This window comes from Ipomoea triloba, chromosome 13 (genome assembly GCF_003576645.1).
Source record: "Ipomoea triloba cultivar NCNSP0323 chromosome 13, ASM357664v1".
Classification (NCBI taxonomy): Eukaryota; Viridiplantae; Streptophyta; class Magnoliopsida; order Solanales; family Convolvulaceae; genus Ipomoea; species Ipomoea triloba.
This window is the reverse complement of record NC_044928.1, coordinates 5,061,157-5,081,512: the sequence shown is the minus strand read 5'-3', so window position 1 is coordinate 5,081,512 and position 20,356 is coordinate 5,061,157. Positions and strand designations below refer to the sequence as shown.

General features: G+C 39.5%; 1 protein-coding gene across 1 annotated transcript; it reads right to left on the bottom strand.

Moving 5' to 3' along the window:
• Positions 1-10,335: 10,335 nt before the first annotated feature.
• On the bottom strand, positions 10,336-10,986 carry LOC116001085 (secreted RxLR effector protein 161-like). Its single transcript, XM_031240986.1, has one exon. The coding sequence runs from the start codon at positions 10,984-10,986 to the stop codon at positions 10,336-10,338; it is 651 nt and encodes a 216-aa protein (XP_031096846.1).
• Positions 10,987-20,356: the final 9,370 nt, after the last annotated feature.

The following is a 20,356-nucleotide window of genomic DNA, read 5'->3' as shown; positions in this document are numbered from 1 at the left end:
AACATCCATGAGATGATCTCCAGATGCTTCAAAAGAATTATTATAAGTGAGGACAATTAGTAATAAGCTGCGATCGTACGTCCCGGTCACGAACCGCAATAATTTTAGGAACTAGTATTCGAACCCGTTTGACCTAAGAAATGGATTTTTAGACACCCTACTATTATTCTTGAATTTCCTATTTTATTAGATTAGCCATAGCAGCCAAAATTATTTTTGATCGTAACATCGCGAAATTTCGCAGGATACCGAACCTAGCCCAATTTGGAGTTTTAGACTGGAATTAATTTTTGGGTTCGAAAATTATTTGAATTAAATTAGTTTCCACCGAGAATTTATCTGAATTAATCCCAAACAGTCTAAGTAAAGATATTTTGGAGTATTTTAATCCAAGTTAGGTGATGTCTTATCCATTAGGTGTGGACTAGTCAACCTTTTGACCAAAGACCATAAAAACCCATTTTTCTTCCCCATTTTTGTGTGTTGGCCGAAATTACTCAAGGGAGAGAGAGAGAGAGAGTGAAATTTCATCTTCTTCTTCAACTCCAACTTCCATAGCCAAGACCTTCAACATAACCTCCAAGATATTCGGTAAAATTTCAATTTTATTCGGTAATTAGTTTTATTTTGCCTTCTAGAACCTAAATCTAAGTTAAAATTTCTTGAAATCTTGTGTTATGTGGTTGATGAAATTTTAGGGTTTTGAGGTAAATTGGGGAAAACCACCTACAAAGACCTCCTACAAGATTTGGAACCCATTTAAGGTAAGGAATCCCTTTATTTGGTTGAGGTTGTTTGAAACTAGGTGATTGATGATTTGGTTGAAATTATTATGAGTACTTGTTACAAACTTTGTGTACATGAAACTATGTATTATGTGTAAAGGGGAAAATTATGTATTTATGTACCAATATTTACATACCTATATGTTGTGACTACATGTACATATGGTGTATGCGTGTAGTATAATATATATATGCGCGTATAATAGGTGTGAGTTGGTGGTGAAATACGTAAGTATATATATACTGTGTGTGCATTATAAACTATAAATATATATGGGTGTGTGTTGTGATATATATAGTGCTCTAATATGTATGTTACGTGGGTTGTGTGTGTGAGTGATATAAAGTATATATATATATATATATATAGAGTGACGTGAGAGATATGTGTGGGTGTATATATATATACATAGTTACATAGTGTAGTGTTATTTATATATATACGTATAAAGTAGGTAAATGCCATTATATGTATGGGATATGTGTATATATATAAAGGTCGTATATTTATGAGTACATATATGGGTACGTATGTATAATTAGAATGTCACCTTTTGTGTGAGGTACATAGTTGTATGAATCAAAATTATATATGTGGGTAATGAGAAGAGCAACACTATGTAGTTGGGTAGTTCGTGTTTGAAAGAATAAATGTTGTTATGTGTTACGTATGTGTTGAAGTTGGGAAATGTAGGTGTATATGTTTGAGATGTATGTGTTGGATATGAGGCTTATGTGATTTATGTGACGTTGAAAGTGTAGGATAGTACACTTGAATTACCTTAGTGACATGATGTTAGTGGAATATTCAAATGTTTTGAAAAGAAAGGAGGATTTTTGAATTGGGTTGAAAGGGGAACTTATTTCCGAGTATTGGGATTTACCCAAGTATGTTCAAACTATTTTCAAAGCAAGAAAGGGGAAAGGATAGAAAAATATTTTCAAACCTTAGTTCTAGTAAGTTGTGAAGGATCTTGTTAACCACGGAATAAAGATGAGCTTAAAGTGCCTATTCCGCATGGTGATTATGTGTGATCAATCATACTGGGGGCGAAGTCTATTCGCCGAGTACTATATCACCCGGAAGGAAAAGGACTCCTACGGGGGTGTGCACACTTAAGTATAGTCACTCTATGTTCGGGTAGGTGTCGTTCTTATGAACCTAGTGAGGCTAGCTAGGAATCATTCCAACGCTCCTATAAGTCCAGGGGATCAGTATTAGACCGGGCGATGACCACTGAACCCGAGTTCAACGATCCAAGTGGTCAGAAGTGGAGAAAGGACTCCAAAGGCCTCACACTTTCTAGACGAAATGTACCTGTCGGTCAGGGCGACGAGATACCAGCAATGGATAGTATGGCTCTCGCAATGGAACAAATGGCGGGATTCATGATGGCTCAACAAGTCCAGAATCAACATAACAGGCAGCCGCGAGTCGACTTTGCAAAGGCCATAGCGAGCCGGCAGCCACCATATTATGCAGGTGAGGAAGACCCGGTAATCTTGGAGGAATGGATCAGGACATTTGACAAGCTGCTCGATGCAGTCAACTGCCCTGCAAATCAGAGAGTATCCTCTGCCGTGTACTATCTGACGAAAGCGGCCGACAACTAGTGGTCAACAGCTGGGCCCGACTTGCTGCAAGAGCCAGACTTTGGCTGGGAAGAATTCAAGGAAGAACTGAGAGGACAATTCTATACAGAAAGAATTAAGGGAATCAAGTGTGAGGAATTCCTGCGGCTGAAACAGAAGGGAACAACGGTGCAGGCCTATTACGAACAGTACGTGGAGCTGATGAGGTTTGCTCAGAGTATTGTGCCTGACGAAGCCAGCAAGGCAAGGAGGTTCGTACGCGGACTGGATTGGGCTGTGAGGAGTGCGATTGCACCGTTTATGTGCACTACACTCAAAGAGGCATACAACAGAGCATCCGATCACTACCAAGTGTACCTGGATCAACAGGAGGTGTACAACAAGAACAAGAAGAAGGTGGATGATAGACAAGGGAAATTCAAGGCGGACAACAAGAAAACCAACCAGGGAAGGTTTAATCCCATGCAAGGGGAAGGGAAAGGAAGGATGAATCAAATGAGAGGTTCAGCTTGCCGGAGGTGTGGACGAGATCACCTTGGAGAAAATTGCCAAGGGGAGAAAATCAGATGCTTTAAGTGCGGATTTCTGGGGCACAAGTACTACGAGTGCCAAACCAGAACAGACAATTACCGGGACCCCTCTCAGAGAAACAACCAAAGAGGAGGGTTCGGTGGGAACACCAGCCAGAGGCCCGCGGAGACAAGAAATGGAGGAGGCAACTCTCAACAGGGAAACCGAGGGAGGCCGGCCAACGTAGCTCCAAACCCCACCAACAAAGGGAAAGCACCAGTGGGAGCGAGCAGCGCAGTGAACCAGGGCAAGATCTACGTCGTTAACAGCAAGCAGGCACAGGCTAGCGACGTTGTGACTGGTACATTCCTTATTAACTCAGTACCTGGCTTAGTATTGTTCGATACAGGAGCTACTAATTCGTTTATATCCTCTACATTTGCGGATGGACTAAAGTTAAGGCCTACTATTGAGTTAGATTTGAATGTAAGAACTGCCTCGGGAATAGTAGTGGCCTGTAAGGAAGGATATGACAATATCACCATAGAAATAGCGGGATCCAACTACCCCGGAAACCTTATTCGTTTCGATCTAGAGGGTATTGATGTGATACTGGGAATGGACTGGCTGGATAAACATAAAGCTCAGATAGTATGCAGTGAGCGAAAGGTTGTCCTGCGAGGACCGAAGGGACGGAGAATATCCTATCGGGAAATGGAAAGACAACCTGAACCAAAGTTAATGACGCTACAGAGACTGATAAAGTACGCTCGCAAGGGGTGTGAAGTGTACCTCTGTGTGATGGAAGAAGCTGGAGTGGAAGAACCGGAACTAAGTCAAATCCCGGTGGTGCGTGAATTTCCCGATGTTTTTCCAGATGACCTCACAGAAATGCCGCCGGAGAGGGAAGTGGAATTTACCATCGACCTCGTACCAGGAACCGCACCAGTCTCGAAGGCGCCTTACCGAATGGCACCGAAGGAGATGGAAGAGTTGAAGGCTCAACTGGCAGAGTTATTGGAGAAAGGATTTATTAGACCCAGTGTGTCACCTTGGGGCGCACCGGTACTGTTTGTGAGGAAAAAGGATGGAAGCCTAAGACTGTGCATTGACTATAGAGAGCTCAATCGAGTCACGGTGAAGAACAGGTACCCATTGCCCAGGATCGACGATCTGTTTGATCAATTGAGGGGAGCGGGCGTGTTTTCAAAAATTGATCTACGGTCAGGGTATCACCAAGTGCGAGTCGCGGAACAGGATATTTCTAAAACCGCATTCCGGACTAGGTATGGGCACTACGAATTCACAGTTATGCTGTTCGGAGTGACCAACGCACCAGGAACTTTCATGGACTTGATGAACAGGATTTTCCTTCCATACCTGGATAAGTTCATTGTGGTCTTCATAGATGACATCTTGGTTTACTCTAAGACACCGGAAGAGCATGAAGAGCATCTCAGGATGACGCTACAAACATTGAGGGAAAAGAAACTTTACGCCAAACTTTCAAAGTGCGAATTTTGGAAAGAGGAAGTAGCATTCTTGGGGCACATAATCACCAGGGAAGGAATAGCGGTGGATCCAGCTAAAATAAGAGCCGTAATGGAATGGGAACCACCCAAATCGGTTACAGAAGTCCGAAGTTTCTTGGGATTGGCAGGATATTACAGGAGATTTGTCCAGGATTTCTCAAAGATAGCAAGACCTTTGACCAATCTGCTCAAGAAGACTACCAAATACAGTTGGAGTGGAGAATGCGAGCATGCGTTTCAGGAACTCAAGAAGAGGTTAACAACTGCCCCAGTGTTAACCTTACCCGTGGGAATGGAGGGCTATGAGTTATACACAGATGCGTCTCACAAGGGACTGGGATGTGTCTTGATGCAACATGGAAGGGTAATAGCTTACGCATCTCGTCAACTAAAACCACATGAGGCTAACTATCCAACCCACGATATGGAATTAGCAGCTGTGGTGTTTGCCCTGAAAATCTGGCGACATTATCTTTATGGAATCACTTGCAAGATCTTCACGGACCATCAGAGTTTGAAATACATCTTCACTCAAAGGGATCTTAACTTAAGACAAAGGAGATGGTTGGAGTTAATCAAGGACTACGATCTGGAAATCCAATACCAGGAGGGTAAGGCAAACAAGGTAGCAGATGCTTTGAGCCGAAAGCCAAGTCATGCTCTCTGGGTGTTACCTGAACAATTATGCAAGGATTTTCAGAAACTCAATCTGGAAATAACAATGTGTGATCAGGTAGACCAAGAAGTGAAGCTATATTACCTATCGGCCACTCCAGCCCTATTTGAAGAGATCAAACAAGCCCAAGGAGAGGACGACTGGGTAAAGAATATCAAAGAGAAGATGGTGGATGGAAAACAGGGTCCATTTGAATTGCACTCGGATGGGAGCATGAGATTCAAAGGCAGATGGATCATACCTGCAAGTTGTAAGGAATTAATGAACCAATTAATGAGAGAAGGTCACAATACACCTTACTCTGTTCATCCAGGAGGGGACAAACTGTACAAGGATTTGAGGCAAAATTTCTGGTGGATGGGCATGAAGAAAGATATTGCGGAATTTGTGGCTAAATGCTTAAATTGCCAAAAGGTTAAGGCTGAGAGAAGTAAGCCGAAAGGGTTGCTACAACCATTGGAAGTTCCTCAATGGAAGTGGGATTCAATCTCCATGGACTTTGTGGGAGGATTACCAAGGACAAGAGCTGGAAATGACCAAGTGTGGGTTGTTGTTGACCGGTTAACCAAGACAACAAGATTTATTCCGATGAACAAAACTTGGTCAATGGAGAAAATGGCAAGGGCCTACATCAAGTATGTGGTTAAATATCATGGGATAGCACGCGATATTATTTCAGACCGAGATTCACGGTTCCTATCGAGATTTTGGGAAACATTACAGGTAGCCATGGGTACGCAACTCAAGATGAGCACTGCCTTTCATCCTGCCACCGATGGTCAAACGGAGCGAACAATCCAAACCTTGGAGGATATGCTCAGAGGTTGTGCACTCGACTTTCATGGCTCGTGGGATGAACAGTTGGATCTAATTGAATTCTCATACGGCTCGTGGGATGAACAGTTGGATCTAATTGAATTCTCATACAACAACAGTTATCATGCCACTATAAGAATGGCTCCCTCATACAACAACAGTTATCATGCCACTATAAGAATGGCTCCTTACGAAAACAACAGTTATCATGCCACTATAAGAATGGCTCCTTACGAAGCATTATATGGACAGAAGTGCCGAAGTCCACTATGTTGGAGCGACAAGAGTGATGATGTTATTCTTGGACCTCAGTACTTACAAGAAACCATTGAGGCAATCAAAGTGATTCAGGGGAGATTGAAAATCGCACAAGATCGCCAAAAGTCTTATGCCGATCTAAAGCGACAATCCATAGAGTACCAAGTGGGAGAGAAAGTATTATTGAAAGTCTCACCCACCAAAGGGGTCAAAAGATTTGGAAAGAAAGGAAAACTGAGCCCTCGATTTATAGGACCCTATGAGATTTTAGAAAGAGTGGGAAATCTGGCATACCGATTGGCTCTACCCATCGAGCTGGACCGAGTACATAATGTGTTTCATGTCTCTCAATTGAAACGATACGTGCCTGATGCATCCCATGTACTGGAGCCGGAGGAACTTACAATGGATGGCTCATTGACATATGAAGAAAGACCAATTCAAATCCTGGATTCTAAAACCCGAGACACGAGGAGAAAGTCGATCCGGATGATCAAAGTTCAATGGTCAAACCATAGCCCAGAAGAAGCTACCTGGGAATTGGAGGACACGATGATGGAACGATATCCAGAGTTGTTTAACTCAAGTAAGTAAGAGTCAATCTACTTGTTATGTGTCTAAGATGCTTGATGTGTAATGTTCTAAGTGCTAATTGCCATATGTGTGCATGAAAGTAGGTAGCGATCTACTGAGAGACCCTAGATGCGAGAAAGTAAGTTTCGGGGACGAAACTTTTCTTAAGGAGGGTAGACTGTAACCCCCCACCTATTTCAGTAAAATTAAGGTTCTAAAAATATTTCTTGAGGCTATAACATCCATGAGATGATCTCCAGATGCTTCAAAAGAATTATTATAAGTGAGGACAATTAGTAATAAGCTGCGATCGTACGTCCCGGTCACGAACCGCAATAATTTTAGGAACTAGTATTCGTACCCGTTTGACCTAAGAAATGGATTTTTAGACACCCTACTATTATTCTTGAATTTCCTATTTTATTAGATTAGCCATAGCAGCCAAAATTATTTTTGATCGTAACATCGCGAAATTTCGCAGGATACCGAACCTAGCCCAATTTGAAGTTTTAGACTGGAATTAATTTTTGGGTTCGAAAATTATTTGAATTAAATTAGTTTCCACCGAGAATTTATCTGAATTAATCCCAAACAGTCTAAGTAAAGATATTTTGGAGTATTTTAATCCAAGTTAGGTGATGTCTTATCCATTAGGTGTGGACTAGTCAACCTTTTGACCAAAGACCATAAAAACCCATTTTTCTTCCCCATTTTTGTGTGTTGGCCGAAATTACTCAAGGGAGAGAGAGAGAGAGAGTGAAATTTCATCTTCTTCTTCAACTCCAACTTCCATAGCCAAGACCTTCAACACAACCTCTAAGATATTCGGTAAAATTTCAATTTTATTCGGTAATTAGTTTTATTTTGCCTTCTAGAACCTAAATCTAAGTTAAAATTTCTTGAAATCTTGTGTTATGTGGTTGATGAAATTTTAGGGTTTTGAGGTAAATTGGGGAAAACCACCTACAAAGACCTCCTACAAGATTTGGAACCCATTTAAGGTAAGGAATCCCTTTATTTGGTTGAGGTTGTTTGAAACTAGGTGATTGATGATTTGGTTGAAATTATTATGAGTACTTGTTACAAACTTTGTGTACATGAAACTATGTATTATGTGTAAAGGGGAAAATTATGTATTTATGTACCAATATTTACATACCTATATGTTGTGACTACATGTACATATGGTGTATGCGTGTAGTATAATATATATATGCGCGTATAATAGGTGTGAGTTGGTGGTGAAATACGTAAGTATATATATACTGTGTGTGCATTATAAACTATAAATATATATGGGTGTGTGTTGTGATATATATAGTGCTCTAATATGTATGTTACGTGGGTTGTGTGTGTGAGTGATATAAAGTATATATATATATATAGAGAGTGACGTGAGAGATATGTGTGGGTGTATATATATATACATAGTTACATAGTGTAGTGTTATTTATATATATACGTATAAAGTAGGTAAATGCCATTATATGTATGGGATATGTGTATATATATAAAGGTCGTATATTTATGAGTACATATATGGGTACGTATGTATAATTAGAATGTCACCTTTTGTGTGAGGTACATAGTTGTATGAATCAAAATTATATATGTGGGTAATGAGAAGAGCAACACTATGTAGTTGGGTAGTTCGTGTTTGAAAGAATAAATGTTGTTATGTGTTACGTATGTGTTGAAGTTGGGAAATGTAGGTGTATATGTTTGAGATGTATGTGTTGGATATGAGGCTTATGTGATTTATGTGACGTTGAAAGTGTAGGATAGTACACTTGAATTACCTTAGTGACATGATGTTAGTGGAATATTCAAATGTTTTGAAAAGAAAGGAGGATTTTTGAATTGGGTTGAAAGGGGAACTTATTTCCGAGTATTGGGATTTACCCAAGTATGTTCAAACTATTTTCAAAGCAAGAAAGGGGAAAGGATAGAAAAATATTTTCAAACCTTAGTTCTAGTAAGTTGTGAAGGATCTTGTTAACCACGGAATAAAGATGAGCTTAAAGTGCCTATTCCGCATGGTGATTATGTGTGATCAATCATACTGGGGGCGAAGTCTATTCGCCGAGTACTATATCACCCGGAAGGAAAAGGACTCCTACGGGGGTGTGCACACTTAAGTATAGTCACTCTATGTTCGGGTAGGTGTCGTTCTTATGAACCTAGTGAGGCTAGCTAGGAATCATTCCAACGCTCCTATAAGTCCAGGGGATCAGTATTAGACCGCGCGATGACCACTGAACCCGAGTTCAACGATCCAAGTGGTCAGAAGTGGAGAAAGGACTCCAAAGGCCTCACACTTTCTAACTAGGACTAAGAAGAATTTTGAAATGTGAAGGTAGTTACTCTGTAGCTACGGGAAAGAAAGATATGACAACTAATTAAATATCCAAAGGTTGTGGGCAATCTTATTCTTTGAAAGGTGAGAAATGATGAGAATCTCTTTGTGAGGAAAAGTTTTCTACTAAAATGATTACAAGCAAGATGTACGAATTATGTTTATATTACTTGCTAGTATGCTTATCTGTTTAACATTATATTATGGAGTATGTGAATGATTACTAAATGACCTTGTCAAGAAGGAATGTTATCAACATAGTTGAATTCTACTCATGATGTATGCAAGTTGTTGATTATAACTGTTGCAGGTAGAATCTTGCAGATGAGTAAGGTATAGGGTATCCTAAGTACTCTTTTGTTTTCAAAACCTTTACTTAGTTTCAAATAACCCTTGGATATCCTTGCTTAGCCGTCGTGCTAACTACACTTCACCGTGTTCTTATCAGATGTCGTCTAGTGTCAGTTCTTGCAGTCCGGTGAGCTCCGAAAGCCCACCGGAGTACGTTTGTCAGGGTATGGACTATGATGACTATATACAGATGATAGAGGGAGAAGACCCGTATGCACCCGGTTATGCTCCTGAGGCTCCCACGCACCCAGATACTCCTATGGCTCCGTCGGCCCCGTTTTACTCTTGCCCGGTTATGGACGAGATCCAGGCTGCTTACGGCTTTTACCCCATAGAGCCGTTAGAGGGTAGCGATCCCCTAGAGTTCATTGTGCACTACCCCTACCCTTGGGACCCTAGCCCTCGGGATGTTTGGGAGGAGTGGTCGATGGTCATAACCACTTCTCGGTTTTTGGACCATATTACTTGGTATGAGGGGGAGTGGCACCTGGTCTGGGGAGAGTTCACCGGCCCTGTGTACCGCATGCTTGACTAGACGTTGGATCTTTAGGAGTTTCTGGGGAATTTGTTTTTGGTGTACATAATTTTTTTTGTAGCCGTAGTAATGGCTAGGCATAACCAGTGCTTTTAGGTCGGACCCTGTTATTTTTTTTTAAAACCTGAGAGGCTTCCTATGTATGTATTTTGGAAAAATTATGAATCCTGCCAAATGAAGCTTCATCTATTAACATGTCTGAAAATTGTAAGATCTGTTGAGTGGTTGTTGTGATGAGAATAACTCCTTTAGCCTGTGCACCTAGAGTGAGGTCTATTGAGGAACGATAGAATTCTCTCTCCAGGTGTGGCGGTAACGCCTCGGATGTACGGGAAGGTAGGTCCGGGGTGTTACACAGCACTACTGAACTTTAGTCCATAATCGTTCAACATCTGTTTCATCCATATGAGTTGAGTGCAGCAACTCCCAGCAGCTATGTATTCAGCTTCTGCAGTGGACAATGAGATGGAGTTTTGTTTCTTGCTGAACCATGAGACAAGGTTTTTGCCTAAGAAAAAACACCCTCCTGATGTACTTTTTCTGTCCTCCAGATTTCCTGCCCAGTCAGCATCACTGTATCCAAGTAGTTCAGTCCCTGAGTCACGCGAATACCATAGTCTATAATTTACAGTCCCTTTAACATATTTGATGATTCTTTTGATTGCATTTAAATGTGCTTCCCTTCGGTTTGCTTGAAAGCGTACACACAAACCTACATTGAACATTATATCAGGCCTGCTTACTATTAGGTACAGTAGACTCCCAATCATACTTCGATAGAGTTTGCCTTCAACAGGTTTTGAGTCGGAGTCTTTTGATAGTTTTACAGTGGTGGAAAGAGGTGTTTTAGCCTCCTTAGCAGAGTCAAGACCGAACCTTTTGACCAAGTTTTGGGCATATTTGGTCTGCGATAGAAACAACCCTGTTTCCATCTGTTTTACCTGTAAACCCAAAAAGCATGTTAATTCCCCTATCATGCTCATCTCAAATTCCTTTTCCATGACTTGAATAAACTCCTTAACATTTGCAGGGGATGTTGAACCGAAAACAATATCGTCTACATAAATCTAAGCCACAGTTATGTGACCAGTGGTCTTTTAGACAAATAGTGTTTTGTCTGCTCCACCGCTGATGTACCCATTTTTCAGGAGATATTGTGTGAGCCGTTCATACCATGCTCTTGGGGCCTGTTTCAGACCATAAAGAGCCTTTTTCAGTTTATAGATGTGATCAGGATAATGTGGATCCTCAAATCCTTTTGGTTGAGCTACGAAGATTTCCTCATTGAGAAGTCCATTCAAAAAAGCAGTTTTTACGTCCATCTGGTTCAGTTGAAAGTTCAGGATGCAGGAGACAGCCAACAGTAATCTTATCGACTCAAGTCTAGCCACGGGTGCAAAAGTTTCTTCATAGTCAATCCCTTCAATTTGTGAGTAACCTTGTGCCACCAGTCTGGCCTTATTTCTGGCCACATTTCCCTGTTCATCGGTTTTATTTCTAAAAATCCACTTTGTGCCGACTACATTTGCGTCTAAAGGGCATGGCACAAGATCCCATACCTCATTTCTCTCAAATTGAGCAAGTTCATCCTGCATAGCTCTTATCCAGTCTTCATCTTGAAGTGCTTCTTTGTAATTCTTGGGTTCAAATTTTGATGTGTAACACGCGTACCCAGATAACTTAGCTAGACTGCCTCTTAGCATTCCTCTGGTTCAAACACCGGCCGTGGATGTCCCCAATATGTTCTCAGCATGATGATTCTTTTGAACATGTGTGGGAACTTGCTTTGACAGTGTAGATGGATGGTAATCCATGTTTGACTGTTGTTCAATGGCTGGTTCTGAGTCCTCTGGTTCCGATTCTAACTCAGATTTCTTGATCCCTTTTTCATCATCTGAATTTCTTTGGTATTGTTCAGTGTCTGGTTCGGAGTCATCTAGTTCAGTTTCTGACTCAGATTTCTTGATTCCTTTATCATCATCTGGTTTTCTTTGGCTCTGTTCAAGATCAGCAGCTGGTAAATACTCACCAACTGTTTGAGGTTGATCATCCACAATTACATTGATAGATTCTTGGACAGTCTTGATACGTTTGTTGTAAACTCTGTAAGCTCGGCTGTTTGGTGAGTACCCCAAGAATATGCCTTCATCACTCTTTGGTTCAAATTTTCCAACCTTCTCTCTACCATTTAAAATGTAGCATCTACTGCCAAAAATGCGAAAGTACTTCAAATTTGGTTTCCTTCCTCGCCACAGCTCATATGGTGTATGCGACATCCTTGGTCTAAGATACACTCTGTTGATTATATGACATGCAGTATGAACTGCCTCTGCCCAAAAGAACTGAGGAAGGTCATTGCTATTTATCAAGACTCGGGCCATTTCTTGGATGGTTATGTTCTTTCGCTCAACTACTCCATTTTGCTGGGGAGTTTTCGGGGCTGAGAATTCATGACTGATTCCATTTTTGGAGCAGAAGTTCGAGAAGTGCTGATTTTCGAATTCCCTACCATGATCCGACCTAATCCTCACAATTTTACCAATATGCAATCCCTTTTCTTTTTGCAGCTTCAAGCACAGTTTCTCAAACTGTTCAATGGTTTCTGACTTGTTTCTGAGGAACATTATCCAGCAAAAACGAGAGTAATCATCGACACAGACAAAAATATATCTTTTACCTCCCAAACTTTCCACCTGTGTTGGTCCGATTAGGTCCATATGCAGAAGATCCAGACATGAAGAGGTTCCTATATGGATGAAATGTTTGTGTGGGGTTCTGGTTTGTTTTCCCAACTGACAAGGGCCACATACACCAGTTTCCTTAACTTTGAACTTTGGTATCCCCCTTACACATTCATGACTTATGAGATGGTTCATATCTTGATAATTCATGTGCCCAAGTCTTTGATGCCAAAGATCTGTGTTACCAGTGGTGGTGCTGCAACACAAAAGGTTAGAAGACAGAATATAGCAATTGTCAGAGGATCTTATACCTTCCATAATAACTTTGTTCTGTTTGTCCTTAACAATGCATCGATCTTTCGTTAACCCTACATTCAACTTTTGATCACACAACTGGCTGATGCTGATCAGATTTGCTTTAAGACCCTGTACCAGGAGTACGTTCGATAGTGAGGGTAGTCCAGCTACATTGAGGATCCCAATACCCATGATGTCACCCTTTATTCCATCACCAAAGGTTACTTGTCTAGTATATGGAATCACATTCTTGAGAAATTCTTTACTGCCGGTCATATGCCTAGAATAACCACTGTCGAAATACCATTTTCCCTGCTCTTTTCCAAAAAGCATAGAATAACAAACTAGATCAGATTTTCTTACCCAAACTTGACGACTGACTGGGGTGATCCATTTCTTCTGAAATTTGTCAGTTCTCTGGTCACTGTAGAACCTGTAACATTCCGGTCTTGTGTGACCTTTCTTGCAGCAGTAATGACATGTTGGATTATATTTCCTCAAAATCTTCTGGTAGGTTTCAACATTTGTCCAAGTGCTAGTACCTGCATGGACAAACTTAGTAGTGAAAGAATTTTGAGAGTTTCGAGTGTACCCCAGACCATTTCGAATGTTGGGTGATCTTCCAGAGTCAAGGATTTGATTGAGAGTTGATGTTGTGTTCATCATTTGGATTTGTTTCTTGTAGGCTTCTAGTTCTGCTGAGAGCTTCATCACTTTGGAGTTGGACTCTGCTAGTTCAGCATTTGTATCAGCAACTTGTTTCTTCAAGGATTCAATGTTCTTTTCCAGGAATTCATTTTTAGAATTTGTGGTTGTATGAGTCTTCAAGAGAATATCCCATTTCTTGTACAATTTGATGTAGGATTGTTCAAGTTCTTCATAAGATATTTTATCTACATCTTCATGATCTGAACAATTATCCAATTCCGAGTGAGATTCAGCCACAACTGCAATAAATGCTACGAAGTTTCCTGATATTTCTTCATCTTCATCTTGAACTTCTTCAGAACAATCTTCATCACTCCAGGTTGTTGCCTTCATGGATTTCTTTCTTTTGAGGTAAGTCGCACATTCCACCTGAATGTGTCCAAAACCTTCACATTCTCTGCACTGAATTCCTTTGTTCTTATTCTTAACTTCCCCTTGCTGCCATTGATTTTGTCCAGTCAAGTTTTGGTTTTGACCGAACTGATTGATTTGACCAAAGTTCTTCTGTTGATTTGGATTTGATGATTTCTTGACGGTTCGAGATGAGTTAGACGAGGATGGAGCAGCACTGTTGGGTTTGTTTTGTTGATTCTTGCCTCCTTTGTTTCTTCGATTTATTTGTTTCAGAATCTTGGTGAAATTTCTTGTTATCATTGCCACAGATTCATCATCTAATTCTTCGCACTCTTCTTCTGAGTCACATTCTTCCGCAATAAATGCAACATTCTTACCCCTTTTTGAGTTGCTGTCTTGCGATAGGATATCCATTTCGTATGTCCTTAGATTGCTCATTAATTCCGCAACAGATTTCGTTTCCCAACCTACGCTTTCTTGAATGGCAGTGACTTTCATCCTGAAGCGTACAGGGAGGGATCGAAGAATCTTCCTGACCAGTTTGTCCGAGGAGAATGGTTCCCCCAATACGGCAGCTTCATTTTTCAATTCTTGAACCCTAGCATTAAATTCAACAATGGTTTCTTCATCTTTCATCTGTAACTCTTCAAATCTGGTGAGGACTTGCTGCATCTTGGTTTGTTTGACAGAGGAGTCTCCTTCATAAAGTTTTTCAAGAATTTCCCAGGCATCCTTTGCAGAGCTGCATCCAGCAATTAACCCGAATTGACCCTCATCAAGCGATCCAGTAATTGTGTTCAGTGCCTTGTTGTTATTGTCATTGTCGCTAATTTCTTCGGCGCTCCACTGTTCAATCGGAGCGAGAATTTCTGACTTATCTTCTTGAATCCTTTTGGGGTGAGTCCAGCCATGAGTGACGGCCTTCCACACATTCACTCCTTGTGCCTGGAGATAGATCTTGGTTCTCGCCTTCCAGTAGGCATAATTTGTACCAATCAGTTCATGAGGTCTTGCTTGCCCTTCCATATCTTCTTTAGGGCACACAGCAGCCAATCTTGAGAAGAAGGGTTAGTAACAAGGAAAACAGAGAGACAAAAGAGATTCAAAGGATCATTATCAAGGGAAAAGACCTTGAGGCTGCGCTCTGATACCAAGTGAAAAACTTAGACTTCCGTGTTTTAGGTCTAAGATTGTAAAAGAGTTTCCCAACTATTAAATCTAATTACTAGATTTGTTAGATGACCTTTAACTATTTACTAATCTAGTGCAGCGAAACGAACAAGGAGTATTAAGTAGTTAATGTGCAAAAAGATGACAAAGCAGGAAGAACACCAAGAATTGGTAACCCAGTTCGGAATCAGAATTCCTACGTCTGGGGGGCATCACTCTGATTGCCCAACTCTTCATTGATCAATTCTGAAAAAGTACCACAAGTTTACAGTAGAGAATCACGCGGTAACTCTAGAAATCTTCATCATCACCATTCTAGAGTTCAACCTTGAAGAGTTGAGGAATACTTGATCTCCCGATCTTCTTGAATTGAGGCTCCCCCTCAATCATAGCACGACTGGCGTTCAGAGTGGTCGCTTGCCCAAAGCTTCATGAAGAAGATGCATCTTGAATCAAAGGTAAGCTTTGTCAAGATTTCTCATTAGTACCTACGAGGAAACTTTCACATTCAGATCTTTGGAATACACACAGAATGACCAACCGATCACTGGGAATTTTTCTGCATATATAACTTGCCCAGATTCGGTTAAGTTTGTTGAAGCCTTCGTAACTGATTCTGATTCCTCTTCTTGTCTTCTTTGTCTTGATTCAGTGTTTCGTTCAGCAAGCTGTCTTTAAAGTCTTCTGAGTCTTCTGAGCCTTTTGCTGAACTACAGTACATCACAAGAGAACCTGTTTTTGAACTATCTGCTGAACTAACAAAATTGTCACAAGGACTTGTTACAACTTAGGGAGTTTCACAAATATTTTTCTTTTTTAGCAATTTTATTAACAGTATCTGTTGTACCATGGTTACAAGCGAGGTTGAGTTGACAAAACCTTGTTCGTTAAAACTACTGGAGGAAACATCACTATTTTTGAAATATATGTTGATGACATTGTATTAGGTAAAAACTTCACACTAACACTGATGAACTTGTGGTGGTAATGAAGAAGGAGGTTGAGATGTCTATGGTTAGTCTACTAACATACTTTCTGGGTTTACAGGTGAAGCAAGAGAAGTATGCAAAGAATCTAATCAAGAAATTTGAACTGGAATCTTGCAAATCTCCTAGAAAGTTCCAAAGGATGATTCTGGTCAACAAGTTGATCTAACAATGTACAGAAGTTTGATTAGAAGTCTCGTATACTTAATTGTCAGTCGACTAGGCATTATGTATAGTGTTGGATTGTGTCCAAGGTACCAATCTGTTCCCAAAGAATCACATATGATTGCAGCTTAGAGAATTCTAAAATATGTGAAAGGAACAAAGACATGGTCTATGGTATTCAAAGGAGAGTGAAGTGTGTTTGGTTGAGTATTGTGATGTTGATTGGGTTGGAAACGTTGAAGATAGAAAGAGTTCTTCTGGTGGATGTTTTTTTATTGGAAAAAACCTTTTGTCATGGATAGGCAAGTAATAAAATTTCATCTCATTGCACCCAACTCCTATGGATGAAACAGATGCTAATAGATTATGGTATTAATCAAGATTCAATGACACTTTATTGTGACAATATCAGTGCTATAACTATCTAAAAGAACCCAGTGCAACATTCCATAACCAAACATATAGATATACGACATCAGTTTATAAGAGAACTGGTTGAAAATAAGGAAATTGAGCTTGAGTATATTCAGACAGAAAAGCAACTAGCGATACTGACTAAGCCACTTGATGCAGACTAATTTGAGATTCTCATATCTACACTAGGAGTTTGTCAATGAGATTCCTTAGTAAGTTAGTAAATTAGTATGTCAGATCATACCACTATCTATCTTAAGTATTTCTATTTATTAATGATATTGATCACTCTGCTTGCCTAAATTCTTGACCTCCAATATACGTTTTTGTCTCCCTCCAAAGGAAGAGTGAATGATGCCTTACTTGCTATGCTTATGTCTGAAACTGAGGGTGGAGGATTTTCTCCTTTAAGAATTGATTTCCTTTGTCTATTATTCTGCCAAAAAGGGGGAGAAGTATTCTTCGAGGGGAAGCATATTGATAGTTGTGCTACTTTATTCTAACCTCTTTAGTCTGTTTTGGGTTAATCTTTATGATTGTTGACTTGATATTTTAATGCTCAAACTTCTCATTATGAGTATTGTTTTTGTCGGTTTGTTTATTATGCTTTGATAGTCTTTTGCCAAATAATAGCCAAAGGGGGAATTTGTTAGTGTTTATTATTGTAAACCCTATTTTTATAATTGGCTATATTGTGGAAAAAGAGATAAGTGTAGGTCTTAAGTTACTAAAGCAATCTCTGTCAAGACCAGATCCTACACTAGTGAAGGTTATGTTACTGATGTAAACTTTGACAAAACAGATTCTACATCAATGAAGATTTGGAAATATGTTGATTATCTTCACTGATTTACCTTCAGAACTAGCAAAGCAGATTTCCAAATTCATGCTTTTGGAAACTAGTGTTTAAGAAGCCAGGTCTTTCTAAGTTGAATTATGGCAAGTAATCCGTATCTACACGGTAACCCTAGAAGATTACATGCTGATCAAGATTCGAAGAACCTCTATATATTTGAAAGAGTTTTTTGCCTTGAGACTTTACACTCGTGAGATTATTTTGAGAAGCTTCTTCTTCCAGGATTTGCGATAAGCTTCATTATTGAGAAGAAAAGTTCCTTTGTGCTTAATTGCGGACCATACTCCATACAAGAAACTCTTTAGACAGTTGGTTGCTTGGATCTTTGCCTCAACAATTCTATATAGGCTTCATCAAATTGGGTTGCTACCGTGTGAGGTATAACACACATTGGGTTGAGATTGCGATATCTTGGGTTGAATGATTGACCGGTTGAAATAGTGGATTGGACTTACTAATGGTGGTCCCTTAGACGTAGATACTAATGTATCGAACTAGGTAAACAATGTTGTTGTCTTTAGTTTTTGTTTGTGTTAATTCCATACTAAGTCTTATCACTGTCTCACTTGTTGATCTAATATTAGTATACTAAAACAGTGATAAGACAGATACTCAAACAGAACTATACTAAAATACGTATTATATATCATGAATATAGACATTTCAGTGACGAATCACTACGTCATTGTTAAAGAATGGGTGCCAAATTTTGACCCAATGAAGTATACAATAGAGAAGGTGTTGTCATGGGTAAGATTTTTGTGTCTACCAATGGATTATTATAACTTTTGTTGGTCCCGATGGGATGGGTTACAAGTCTCGAGGGGGGTAGTGAATAGACTTGTATACGGTTTTTAAAAATTTTGCTATTTCACTATTTGAACCAAAGAGTAACTTTGATTCAATCAACCATTCGTAGAGTTTGCACAACGGAAATAACTTAACCCATTTTTAATAAGTTGTGCATGTAAGTTTGATCTTATTGAAATGTTAGTTTTGTTTGTGTGATAATATAAATGCTTAAATTAAAAGATAGGGATAGAGAGATTTTTATAGTGGTTTGGCCAAAACTCAGCCTACTCCACTCTTCTCCTTAAACTCCAAGGAGGTTTGCACTAATCCCTTTAGTACAAAAAGATCACTCAAGCTTTGAACACAGAGTCGACCTTGAGTATCTAGGTTTTTCAACTCTAAACGAGTTTACTTCGCCTCTTTCTACTTCGACCATGTAGAGAAACAGAATTTTCAAAGAAAATCTTTGATTATCCAACAATTATGCTTGGCTTCTTGAATGTATTCTTGATCTTCACTATCTGCAATACAAGTCTTCACTAGATGTGGTGTTTTAGCTTGAAATCTCCCTCACTTGTCACTTGATTGAGCATTTTAAAGCTTTTGAATACTTGTAGATTTTCCACGTTAAAGACCAACACCTTCTTCAGTCTAGAGTGAAGGTATTTATAGGCAATTTTAAATAAATCTATTGGAGAGAAATCTATTTCAATCGTCTATTACCCTTTGGGTATTGACTAATGGACAATTTGAAAGGTTGTTTTTTGTCAGTTTTTTCAGTCTTTGACACACATTTATGTGTCGAACATTACTCTTTATTCTACTCCTTCTGTCTGGGCTTTTTAAGGAAAATCTCCCTTGGGATGTGTACCTAAGACCCATTTTGCCTTGGTAACATTTTCACTTAGAGCATTGTTAGTTTAAGGTTTCAAACTATTTACTTAGATAATGTCTCGAGCAGTCACTTCAAACAGTTAACTCTTATCATTTGAGTTAATGTTTTGAACTTTAAGCTTACAACCTTTTGGATTTGAATAGTTAACCTTACTATTCGATCTTCTACAACAAATTCCTTCTATTAAGTAAGATATGCCCTTCCACTCTTTGATATCATCAAAATTAAATTACATTTGTTCCTAACAATTTCCCCTATTTTTTTATGATGCCAAAACTGTTAGAAACACTTTGTAGTTAGATTTTGATGATACCAAATAATTGGGAATTTTAGTCCCCAACTTAATTTATTTTCTACACATAGATTTGTTTTACTCATACTTCAAATAGTCTGAATTGTAACTTGATAAGTTAAGCTTTGTGAAATTCCTCATATCCTAATATTCTATGTAGTCTGATCGTGTTTCTACTTAATTTATATGAAGTGCATCAGTTACGAATCTTGATTATTGTTATACTTATATCATGCATCAGAAGTATATAATCACATGCGGAAAAGTAAACACAAAAACAAAAATAGACACACGATTTGTTAACCCAGTTTGACACCTCAGTATCTACGTCTAGGGACGGCCACAGTTCGTCCAATCCACTATACTCAACAGCCAACGTACAGAAGGTAAGAGAAGAAGTTCTCACCCATGTGATCCCTCACAAGGTATCTACCCGACTGCCCTAGGCTTACAATGGATTGCCAAGACCGGAGATCCATGCTTTAGAAGTCCATTCAAGTCCCCTTGGTGGAGAGCTACTCTGATGTAGTCTGTCTTGATGACTTGCCCTTCACTAATCCACAGTTGCATGGCCTCAACGTCCACAATTTAAGAATCAAACATATTTTCCTTCTCAAGATCTTTACTATCAAAAAACTCAGATCTTCAATTGCTTGAGAAGACGATAAGGTCAAAGTTGAACACCTTAGAACTATGAGAGAGAGTGGTACCTTTCAAATTCATAATTTGTGTAACCACTTCTTGAACAATACCTCTCCTTT